The sequence below is a fragment of the Electrona antarctica genome (genome assembly GCF_951216825.1).
Source record: "Electrona antarctica genome assembly, chromosome: 15".
NCBI classification, from domain to species: domain Eukaryota; kingdom Metazoa; phylum Chordata; class Actinopteri; order Myctophiformes; family Myctophidae; genus Electrona; species Electrona antarctica.
Window position 1 is genome coordinate 9,380,248 of NC_136796.1, and position 13,181 is coordinate 9,393,428.

The 13,181-nt window shown below is 40.3% G+C and overlaps 2 protein-coding genes and 1 long non-coding RNA gene across 3 annotated transcripts in view; 1 reads left to right on the forward strand and 2 right to left on the reverse strand.

Moving 5' to 3' along the window:
- tshz1 (teashirt zinc finger homeobox 1) overlaps positions 1–4,246 on the reverse strand; it is a 42,255-nt gene extending 38,009 nt beyond the window's left edge. The window contains exon 1 of the mRNA XM_079523489.1: positions 4,110–4,246. Coding sequence (XP_079379615.1) covers positions 4,110–4,149 — 40 coding nt within the window. The 5' untranslated portion in view covers positions 4,150–4,246. The remainder of the gene's footprint in view (positions 1–4,109) is intronic.
- Positions 1–9,295, reverse strand: part of LOC306939039 — a 108,056-nt gene extending 98,761 nt beyond the window's left edge. The window contains exon 1 of the long non-coding RNA XR_013791821.1: positions 9,247–9,295. This is a non-coding gene — a long non-coding RNA (uncharacterized lncRNA). The remainder of the gene's footprint in view (positions 1–9,246) is intronic.
- Positions 1–13,181, forward strand: part of LOC306939033 (uncharacterized protein) — a 584,972-nt gene that overhangs the window by 310,988 nt on the left and 260,803 nt on the right. The gene's annotated exons all lie outside the window — the stretch shown is intronic.

Genomic DNA, 13,181 nt, shown 5'->3' on the forward strand with positions numbered 1-13,181 from the left:
TGTTGCTTTTAGTTGGGTGAATCCAGACAGCCTGTGAACTTTATACGTTTCCCCCAATGCAAGAAAAACACACTTTTCCTCTCTCTCCCATCATGACCTAGACTCCATTCCTCTGCCCAGAACCCAGACACTCCACCAATCTGTCTCTCGGCTGACGGCACCAATGTGCAATTCAGCTCACGATCAGACACTCCTAAATTCTTTAAGACTGACTCTGTAAACAAACATATCATACTAGATACGGGGGAACTTGGCCACCTTTCATGCCATCGCTGCTCGTTGCAACAGATGAGCATGGAGAAGATGGCAGTCTCTAAGGCCATTTGAAGTAACACAACATTTGCTCCGCCTATTCTTCTCTGGCCAAACTAGCTTAGAGCGGATGCTGACGTATGGACAACGTGATAGGCCAAATGGCGTATTAACCACTGAAGTCACTTTGACGTGCGATGGTGTTGCATGCCAAACAGCCGACAATCTACAAGCTCACAGCGTGTCGCATCCCAGCGTGCCGTGAGCTTGTAGATCTATTTTCACAAATTTGGAGAATGTTTACAGATTAAATGGAAAACGTTTCGCCTATAATGACGTACTCAGCATAGGGACATCAGATTGAATGTGGTTAATGTTAGAAATCCAGAAGGACACACAATCGTTGACATATTTCACGGCCAAAGGCAAGCGCTGAATGATGAAGTCAAGTTATTATGTTGCTGTGTGTGACACCGCTTGATGCTGCTGACAATGTTTGCGGATTCACCGAGCCAACGGTGGAAGCAGATAGTCCTGAGAGGCCTGTTGTTTGTCTCACCATATAAAGAAGTAGAATTACATTTGGCAACGGTGATCCTTTTCTCCCCCCCCCCCCCCCCCCCCCCCCCCTCGGTACCAAAAATGTAATCAAATCGTGACCTCAATACCAAGGCACAAACTGAACTGTTGTCTCACCCCCCACCCTGATCGATAAGATTTCTCTAATCATCACGTACATTAGTATCTCTCTGTAAAGTACACTGGCCTGTCTGCACACTGCAATAATAGTGAAACACTGTAATATAATATAGCATAAAACGGCAACAATAGTGGTACTTGACCTAACTTAATGAGTCAGTTAGGTCAGCAGCACCATCAATGCCTTCCCTCTGGGCATGGTTTATAATATAAACACGACATAGCCAATGGTTTGAGGACAGACGATTTACTTAGCTTGATGTTTTTGTTTAGCCTACTCTTGTCGTTTGAAAATGTACGTTAACAGTTTTTTTTTTTATTATCATCTTAATTTGCTGTTCGTATTATTTATTTGACATTAGAACATAAGGTCCTGCACATAATACCTCCACAGGACTGCACTTCAATGAAAAAAGAGCCCATGGGAGATAAGAGAGCGAGAGAGAGAGAGAGAGAGAGAGAGAGAGAGAGAGAAAACTGCAAACGACGACAAATGACTGCAGCAAAACTCACTGCTGCTCAAATTGCACTGCATTGAACTCAACTGCCAAAAACTAACAGATGCAGCAATGTGGTTCCAAACGAAAGAACACTGATGTATCGTCACCGGTCATAAAATGGACAGGCTGCAGTTCCATTACAGGGGCAGAAATCATCATGGTGACTGATGAAAACAGAGGCCATTTGAAACGGCATAAGAAAAAGAACCATTCAAAACCCCCTTTCCCTCCGAGGAGCGAATGCAACATTTTGTTCTAGTCTAGTGCGACTACAAAGTGACAAATCTAGGTTACGGAAATATCATGTAATGCGTTGTAAAAATAGCCCCCATTCTTAGGTGTGTACAATATTTCATGCAGAGAGGATAGTAACAAACGAACCCCAGACAGTCAGGCACAAAGTCGCCAAGAAAGACAGACAACCTCCTGTAGGCTACTTGCACAGAGCCACCATGTTAAGTATACTGGGAATAGCATGGCAACAAATGCCTGGCAAGTTGGTTTGGTACTGACCATCATTACGACTGATGGTTGGTGTATATCACAAAAACAGACAATTAAATCAAAATGTAAAAGTTGGGAGGCAGCGGAGCAACTTTAGAGCTCCGTTGAATGACCATGAGAGAATGGCTCAGGAAAATAATTTCGTTTTTTTTTGCTTTTCATTGCCATTTGTGATAGAAGTATAAACGTGCACTAAACCTTTTCAGAGGCTTGTTCTTAGAACCTATTTCTCTCTCTCTACCCATCAGTAAATCCACATGTCAATTAGAAATTACAACCCCACAGAGTTCAAAGTCTTGCGTTAACAACCTTGATTAAGTCTGCTTAACCTCACTTTTCCAGTGGCTGATTAACATTCTACAGCTGTTTTATTCGGCTTTGGTCATTACCGCATGAGCTTCAAAGGCTGTCTCCCATCATTTGGAAATGCCTGTCAATCACTCACGTCTCTCAGTGACTTGAAACAAATCCAGGCATACCGGTACATGGATCTCTCACAGAACAACTTTTAAAGGCAGCTTTGTAGTCAAACTATAGGCCTGAATCAAATCTGTTTCATTGTTTTGTGCTTGCTCATCATCTTTAGTATGATGAGATGTAAAATACTTATAGGATAAAGAAGCCATTGTTAAAATGACTGAAATGGTAGAAATTTAACTAATTTGGAAGAGACTTGTGACCCCTTAAGAAAGTCAGGGGGCAAATATTGTCCCATGAGGTCAAATGTCTGGCGTTCTGAAAAGTGTTCAGTTTTGTCATATCAACGTGACACGATGAAATACTAATAACCGACCGACCACGCATGCACTTCCGCAACTTTTAAGTCATTAATCTCACTTGCAGGTCTTGTGGCTTTGTGGGTCAAAGTGGACCCTGCTACTACTATGAGAATCACAACCACTAGCTCCTCTGTTCTTTACAAAGCTTTGTTTTGTATCACGGGCAGAAAAGTCAGCTCAGAAGCATTAACAAAATGAGGTAGCCTTCCTAGTTTACATTGTAGTACTTAGGCCTGCATGCTTCCCTCTGATCTCGTCACGCCCCAACACCCTCCTCTTCGCCCACCACCGCCCCCCCACGTCCCTCCCCCTCGGGTATTAATCACAAAGTATTTATCCCGCTTTAAAGAACTTTTCTTTCAATTTGTCTTTTCTTTGCTGCTCGACAGGGGCAAAAAGTTATCCTATTTGAGTAACTCCAGCTGTCAAGCGCATGCGCGTCTCCGTGGCGAATGATTTACTGATGTTTATCAGGAATGAATAGATCAAAGGCTTCGCATGACAGGCAATCAATCAAGCATCAAATCAAGAATGGCAATCCCCGAGCGGAACACAAGCTGAAAAATAAGAATCAGCGGCTGTTTTTTTTTCCTTCTTCCTTCCTGGGACCAAACATCAAACATGTTGGCCTGTAAAAGGAGATAAGAGACTATAAGATATGTTTATCTGTTTTTTTTTTTCGCTTTGTTTGTTTGTTTTATCTTTTTTTTTTTTTTTTTGGATCCTGGCAACTTATCAGAGGATCAACTTGGGAGCGTTGCAAATGAGATGCAGCCCGGATAATTAAACACAGCATAAAGCGTGGTGGTGGTAGTGTAGCTAAACGAAACAATGTTGTTGTCGTCAATTATTGCAGCACAATGTGATGGATACCGAGAAACGAGAATAATGTACAGCCGTCCTGCTAAAGATAGCCTATATAGAGGCTATTTAACATCACCTATATGTATCCATGGTGCCATGTTTATATAGTATAGAGGATGCGAATGTACAGTAGTGTACAGTGTGTCCACTAGTCCAGTTGTGTCCGTGATGTACATATACTTGCATGCAAGGCAGTTTACATAAAGTTGTTACACAATTGTAACACGCAATAACACACATAGTTGTAACTGTGTTATATAACAACTCTGAGAGTGCACAGATGTAACCAAATGGACCCATAAGGTCAATTTGGTTACATTTGTACACTCAGAGTTCAGTGTGAGTGTGTGTATGTGTGTGTCAGTGTGTGTAGACTTGTTACTGTATGCTGAATGTAGTGTTTGTTGCTAGAGGTGAGTGTGTGTGTGTGTGTGTGTGTGTGTGTGTGTGTGTGTGTGTGTGTGTGTGTGTGTGTGTGTGTGTGTGTGTGTGTGTGTGTGTAATATCTTACCCTCTGACCGCCTCGGTGCGTTCTGCTTTATCCTCGGCATAGTAGACTGCTGCAAGACTTTCCGCTTGACTTTTCATGCAGAGATCATTCACAACGGCCAGCCGAAGAGAAGAGGAAAAACCAACTCAAAAAAAGAGAGAAAACCTATAACGTCTTTTCCTTAGTCCTTGAAATTAAAAATGGAAATGTAGATCCCCGTTCGTCTTTTTTAAGATTTTTTTTTTTTTTAAACAAGGGCAAATAAGTCTATTCGTCGATTAAGTTATATCTAGAGATCTTTTACCGTGTTTATCTGTCCGATCTCGAAAACACAGGGGGCTTCGTTCGTGAACTACAGTTGATTATATGAACTCATTGCGGCGTGTTTTGTCGGGGAGGGAAAAAAACAATCGGCGATAACCTCCGTTCACATTTCTGTCTACTAGCAGCAGGGAGGAATATGGACATGTGCCAAAAGCCCCCCAGCCCCTCGCCGCGGTTCCATCCAGAGAGGATACCACCCCAGAAGCGAATGTGTTGCCGTCTATTTTTCGCGTCAAAAGTAGCAAAAAAAGGACTATTCCTGCGATGTAACACAACTCCCTCGGCGATGGAATATCGGTCCGAACTGTTGTGATCTCTCGCTCCGTACACACACACAGGTGCCTATCCGTTTCTCCGGTCTAGGGAAAAAAAAGGAGGGGAAAGAGAAAGAGTGACACATTAGCAGGTTATGTCAATCAATCAACGTGAGATTGGTCATTTTTAGCCATAGCAGCAAAGATCTGTAGACATGCAATTAAATAGCGTTATATGTTCACACTAATCTAATCTATCTCCCCTCCCCGACACGCTGCACGCTATGTACCGAAAAACACCCCACATATCGTTTAGGATCATCTAAAAAAAATACTCACGGATATGCGGAGTGTCCGGGCGATTCTTCACATGGACAGTTGACGAATCACAGAAAGTCCGTCCTATCTGGAAGGGAACGGGAACAACGCAGGCCTACAATAGGCTATACTCCGTGGAGAGTAGTAGTATTTTAGTAAACGCTGTTGTTTATTGTTGTTTGTCTCGTTTCACTCCCCGTACGTGCAGCGCGGCCAGGCAGCAGAGCAGAGCGGAGGGACGGGGCTCGTTTCTCCGCAGTGGAAGTGTGTGTTGTTCGGCGGCGCACACAACACATTGGTGATGCGCGTCGCGGAGCGGAGCGTTCAGACACACTAGACAGCTTCAGCTGATAGACAGACACACACCACACGGCCTCTCCGTTACTCCACCCCTCTAGAGCGTCACCCTGACAAGTCAGAGCCCACCTGTCAATCTGTTTCATGGCTTTTATAGAAGAACACACACACTTTATGTTATGATGAGCCAAACAACATCGTGTGTATTAGCCTACCTGGGTGGACGGATGGGGAAAAAGTGCCCCCCCCCACACACACACACACACTACCCCAATAACTTTATTTGACACCCCCATAATGTAGTTTAATTGTGCAAAGTTATTATAGTGAGATATATAGGCAATCCGGTCAAGATATCATCAGGTGTTAATTCTTTATGTCACATGTGCATGACATGCAAGTTGACAGGCTATGCTAGGCCTACTTTAGCTACATATTTGTGATTTTGGAACACGCGCCCTATAGGCGATAGTGGTGGCACATGTAGGCTATATCATTTGCTTAATTCTAAACGTTTATGGAGATTTTTTTTTCTTCTTTCTCTCCGGACGAAAATTGCAGATCAATTCGTTAGATCTTTTTTAGGGGAGATTCTTGGGAAGGGGAGGGGCTCTGGAGACACCAGTGGCAGCATTTTGTAGCGTGCACTCCATCCCAAACTATTCTTCACCATAACTGTTTATAAATGGGCACACATACTTAGGCAAATGTTATCACGAATGAAGACTGCACCGTTTTATTTTACTAGGCTATCGCGCGGGACTGTGTTGGAATCGTTAATGTAGATATAACGAAAAACAAAGTGAACTTTTTTAACATAGTTTGAGATGTGGCTATCGGCTACACCGCATAATAACTAGCATGGTATACTAGTACAAACTATTTATGACACATTGGATGCTGCACTAATTCCATCTTTAGACTGTACCCACCCATTGGAGTTTGGGGAGATGAATCATTACTGTAACCTAGAGGCTATAACAAGGCTCGGACCGGACCACAGCTCAACATCCCCATGGAAAAGGATTATCTATCCGCAACCGACGAACCAACCCCGGGTTATAAACTACTATAGGTTATGCCATGCAGATTCGGGTGAGTTTCAGAATTTCTATACCGTTGGGTTTCGAGCTGTGTCAATCTTTAACCTGAGGTGATCTCTCAGCCTAATTCAGTTCAGTTTTGATGACATTTCATAATTATTCTGATTTAAAAACCACCAGACATTAAATCAAGGAGCTGTTCTGCATGCTGAGCCTGCACTGATCTCCAGAAACGCATTTTACGCACGGCAATAAACCCACTCAGTGCGCATAAGTATTATATATATTGTTGCACGCGGTATTCTGAGAGCCTTTGCCAGTCTGTCTGAGAAATTGCTCATCTATGCAGAAGAGAGATATGTGAGGGGGCTAATAATGTGACAAAATCACCAAGTACCGCCCCAACATCTGTCTGTCTCCAGCTCTCCATCCATCTATCCTGCATGCCTCGATCTGCCTGCTCGCGATTGATGGACTGTATCCTACGTCACTAATATTTCCATTCCAATCACCGGATAGAACAGAGAGAGAGAGATAGAGAGAGAGAGAGAAAGACAAATGTTTCTATAATGTGGGTACATACAGCCATTGCCCCTTTTGTTTGTCTTAAGAAATAAGAAAATGTTTTGCACGCATATAAGGCTCTGTAGCCTATATATTATACTTATCAGTGCCACATCGATGGCTTGATAAAGAAACAGACTCTAACCCGAAAAGCTTTAAGTAAAATTAGGCGTAGCCTATACTACGTTTGCTAAATTTAAATTGTATTTTCTTTGTGAGTGACCAAGCATACCATATTAAAATATTAAAACTTCCTTCTGTTATTAAATGTTCAGTCAACTCTTTGCACAATGTTTTAAGTAATATAATGATTTGTTGTATGCACGTTTTTGCACATTTGACTGCAATTAAATCATGGATCATATTTGTACATGCTGCCGCCAATCCATGAAGTATTTATTTTCTATTCTATTCTGAACAATTAGCAACCAATTAGCACAAGTAACCATAAATCAACTATAAGTTGAAAGCTGTATAATTTTACATTCTCTACTGCATGTCTTGGAGAATGTTAACAATAGAGCCGGCTATTTTCCCAACATTCAGTTTAGTGTTTTTTTCTGAAACAAGATGTAGCCTAAAAGAGAGAGACACGTACAAATCATCATTGGACACGAGTAAGGTACACTTTTAAAGTATTATGTAATAGTATAGCATTAGAATTATATTTGCATATGCACATTCAGTGTATAGGAGTCAGAAATATCTAATGTTTCCACTGGTATAGCCTATTGTATATTGTGAGTGCTATTTTGCCATTTTATATTATTATTGTTATTTTATCCAGCCCGCTTTAGTGGAGCTTTATCATGGTCAGGGTGTGGTAAATCGACCGTTTATACTTTCAAAAAAAGATATAAATATGAACACATCTGAAGCCGTTATATATATATAGGGTTATTATGCGAGCATAGAATGTGTTCATGCATGGCACAGATGATAAGAATCACACACAGGGAGGGAGAGAGAGAGACACAGAGAGAGAGAGAAGGTTCTGCCAGGGTTTGATCCTAATCCAGTAGGGGGGGACATGCGGTTCTACAGACGAGGGTCATAATCATCCATCAGCAACTGAAATGTGGATCCTTATATATAGTATATGCGAGCAGGATGTGCAGTTATTTTGTCACAATGGGAACAGAAATACACAATATGTTATATACGAACGGTCTTGTTTCACATACTCATTACACAGCGACGCTGAAACAGTTAACGCTATGCGTGTATACTCCTGACCGCGGTGGAGAAGAGTTGTACAAAATCTAAGCAACTATGTGATATTTAGTCTGTATACGTGAAATGTCATGGTGTAGCTTTAATGAAATGAATCCAGGAAAATACTCGCTCTCTGTCTCTCGTGCGTGCGTGCGCACTACGCACGCACTATGCGTGCACACACACACACTATATGCGCACACTATATGCACACACACACACACACACACACACACACACACACACACACACACACACACACACACACACACACACACACACACACACACACACACACACACACACACACACACACACACACACACACACACACACACACACACACACACACACACACACACAGTTTCGGCAAAAGTAATACTTCCACCTGCGTCATGCTTTAGCTGCAGAAAATAGTAATAAATGTTTGGCTAACTTTTACATTTCTTTTTTGTACGACCACCGAAAGCATCAAACATAGAGCAGAGTGATGTGTAATGGGTGATAAATGCTGTCATGTTACGTCTGCTTACTCCAAGTTAACAATCTGAAATGGTGAACAGGACACGATGGCTGCAAGGCCAAACACTTTGATTCCTTCTAGAATTATGTTCTCTCTGGGATTATTATCGAATGCCAAACGCTATAGTCGTTACAAGATCCCAGAGCCAAAACACAGATTGGAGATTTGTAGTCATCAGTCCGAGTCTTTTAAAAGCGAGCATTTCCTTTTTTCTTTTTTTTTATATTGTTTTTTGTTGATGTCATTTTGTGTACAGCCAGTCACATGTGATCAAGACGTTACAATGCTAATTGCTTGGAAACTACACATGGTAGTCGTGATGCCATCATGTGTGTCCATGTGAATGCATGTCAAAACCCAAACACGCACAAACAACATGCCATTGCCGTACAGTACACCCCTCCCCCCCCACCCACCCACCTCCGAGCGTGTAAAGCACCTCTTCCTCATAATATGACACAATGACAACATTATGACGTGCCATCTTCATTTTCTTTCACTCTCCGTCTCTTTTTCCCCCCCATTCCAAGTTATAAAAACACTCTCAACGCACGTGAACATACAGACTATAGTGTGTATGCTACTTAATACGTTTTGCATATACATTATTCTCTACTTACCTTTGTCACTCTCCATCTTTTTTTTCTTCTGTTCCTTTCCAGATCGGCCGATGGGACCTGTCAAGAAACAGAAGCCATTTTGTTAAGATCTACTAGACTCTAGTAACTAGAGGGGTCACACTATACACACGACTGATGTCCAGTGCATTCATTGTTAACGCACAGGTGAGGAACCACTTCTGAAATGTCTGTTATACTTGTACACGCAGTTAGATTTATATATATATATATATATATATATATATATATATATATATATATATATAATTTTGAAAGAAAGAAAGAAATAAAACACGGTGGAAAATACTTATACTTGTAACTATACAAGTTACTTTTTATTTTGAAATTTCACTTGAGTTGCAGCAACTCTCTATTTAAAAAAAAAAGTAAATGTTAAGATAATTGAAACTTTTTGGCACATTTAGAAAATGTGTCTCCAAAGATAGGGACGCCAGGGTGAACATAGGTTTTGAATTACATTGTTAAACTGTGATATCAAACGAATCAGACAATATTTCCCAAAAGGACATGAGTTTAATTCAGTCTGACTAGAAGCACACACACACACACACACACACACACACACACACACACACACACACACACACACACACACACACACACACACACACACACACACACACACACACACACACACACACACACACACACACACACACACACACACACACACACACAATCAGGTTAAAATATATTTCCTTCCATTCTTGCACAGGGTTCAGCCTCACTGTAAAAATGTGGAATGTGGAAATGTCTAAATCCAGAAAACCACATATCATCCTGTGTTGTACACCACACGATACAACACACTGCGTATAATGTATTTGCATCAAATAAATGTATCCAATTATGTCGATAAGAGCATTACATTTGGTTTCCTGATGCACAAACGACATTTTTTTATTGAATTCTTTATTGTATTACATAATAGTTGTGTTGTGCAATATCTAACAAATGTTTTAATATTTAACGCATATTTGTATGATGAATAAATTAAAATGAACACATTATGACTGTTCACTTCATCTCATGTACTGTACATGTTGGCAACAGACAGAGGGAAATTCCACCAGATTTACAACCACCCTCATCACAGGCCATTATCATCGTTTTTCTCCATTTTGTCTTCTTTTACTTTCTTCCCTATTCCTTCTGCTTTCTTCATTAGCTGCAAACTATTCAGCTAATTATTTCTACATTATTCAATAACTGCAGATTACTTCAATACGGTATATTGAGACATGTTTAAGACATCTGAAAGAAATACTTCAGCAACATAAAACCACAAACAACAACAACTACCGGTATATGCAGTTTAGTTAAATCGTAACCCATTTAGACCTGAGGACGATTCTACAAATGCCTTCTAAATCCTGACAGTTTTCTGAAAAACCCATGTTTCTACTGTATGTCAGTCGTTCTCAAACAATTTCATGTCAAGGACTCCCAAAATTATATGTAATAGGCCGCCGACCCACGGCTTCTGGGCCGACCCCCCAGAAGCAAAGGTTTGAGTTAAAAACCTTTTTTGAATTCAAAGATTTGTGCCACATTTTCACGATTTTTCAAAAATAGCAGATCTACAAGCTTGTGAGCTTGTATATCTGCTATTTTTCAATAGCTAAAGTATAACAATGCTTAAAACACCAAAAGGGGTTCCCGCGTAAAGGTACGCTAAGGGATTTTCCTTGGTTTAAAAAAAGTGTTAAATAGCTGTATATTATGATAGTACTCATTGCTATAGATTGTTTTTCAGTAACAGGACTATCCATGTCTCTCCAGGTCTTTATTAAACAGAAAATGCCTTTTCAGGTCGGGATACCAAATGTATCCAATCAGGATAGAGAACGCAGACATTAAAGTCAAATGCAAAGTGATGACACAAAGAAATGAGCAAACAACATTGGACCTGGAGCACTATAAAAACAAAACTGATACTCCTGGATGGCAGAACATTTGCAACCCACCTGAAAATGTATTTTCTGTTTATTGAAGAGCTAGATATCCTCCTGTTACTGAACAAACACTCTATAACAGGGATTACTATAAAAATATAGTGCTTTAATCTTTTAACAAAAAACGTCTGTTTTAACCAAAACAATATCACTCACCTATATGTTTAATATGTTTAATCAAAAGAGGCAAACTACAACTATTGATAAGGATTCCTGTAATTTAGTAGCTCTGTATACAGTTACATCAAACAACAAGTCTCAGGAATAACAAAGAATACTTTAAACACAATTCTACGTCCATATTCTGGCCATGTCATATAGGCGGACATTCAGAAAAAATAGTGGGCTTGTAGATGAGCTGTTTTTTGGCTGGACCTAGTCTTTGACTAGGGTTAAAGTGGTTAATTAAGTGATTAAGTGCAAGTCCACCAAAAAAAAGATCATAAAAAAATCTCTATAGCCAGTCAAAGTGGTATATTTACAAACAGCAAGAAATATGTCATTAACGCTTACTTGATGTGATTTCCAAATATGCACATTTGCAATTAAAGTATAGGCCTTAAAAAAAAAAAAGTTCTGGAATATACTGGTTCAAAAAGTAGGTTTATTCAAAGATTTCAAGGCCAAGTTCTAGCTAAATGTATTCCTGGGAAGCTGAAAAATAACATATCATTTTTATTTCAGCGTCATTCAAGGAATTCAACCTTAGGAGTCATAAAGTCTTTATGTAGCTTATGATAATGCCACTCTTCATAATCTTAAGCAATCTTCAATCAACGGAGTTTCTAGACACTCATTGACAGTTGAATAAGTATATATGATAACAAATTAATAAAGAAAGGGATCTTATTTTGACACAAGCTATATCTTCACATCTATCACATGAGACGGCATAATTAAAATGCCAACTATAAGTAGAGAAAGGGGGCTTTGATATTTTTATAGATAAGAGATTTGCTTCACTATATGACTTACCCAATGTGCAGACTTTGAAACGATATTATGTTGGTGTAATTTTGACAGTGCAATTAAAGGTTTATTATCCCCCACCTGAGCTTTTTTGATTTTGTCAATCTGGACCAACGATATGATGAAATGCTGTAAGGATATACTGTACGATGATGACGGATACACATGTATTAATGGATTCATGGCTCTAGGGGGATTCAGGGCTTTGTATTATAGCAATGACAAAACTTAAAGCTAAAATGTGAAAGGGACAGGAAGGAGCTTAGTGAACTAGTATTAGTATTAGGCTACTTCTACACAAAATAGCAGTCGAAACAGGCAGTACCCGTTACCCCCTTTTTTTCCTCAGACACTGGACCTGGAAGTAATTGTTAACATGCAATTCTATTTATGTTTTAAGCGGAATTATCGCGCACAGCACGCGCAGACACACACAGACGGACACACACGGACACACACGGACACACACGCACACACACACACACACACACACACACACACACACACACACACACACACACACACACACACACACACTCTAAAAAGATGAGACTTTGCAGGGTCTGGGAACAGCCTTGCTAAAAACCTTTAGGAGCTCCAACTGAATTAAGTGACATATTTCACGTTTCCAAATACCAGCCCACTGACATGCACACTCCTTCTCTCTCCTCCTCCCTTCCCTTTTGTTTTCGTTGACACATGCACGCCCAATTAGCATTTTTCAGCCATTAAGGAGGAAAAAGGGAAGCAGCCGTAATGTTTACGTCTCATCCGACTCTGTTCCACCCGACGCTATACGTTCTGAGCCCTCTGTAGTAGCACAACATTCAGACAAAACAGCCTCAACATTTAGCTATGTCAATACTTAACCCATTTTGATCTGAGATCAGATTCTAAAAATGTCTTCTACATCCTGACAGTTTTCTGAAAAAGCTATGTTTCTATGTCAGTCGTTCTTCGATTTTTCAAAAATAGCAGATCTACAAGCTC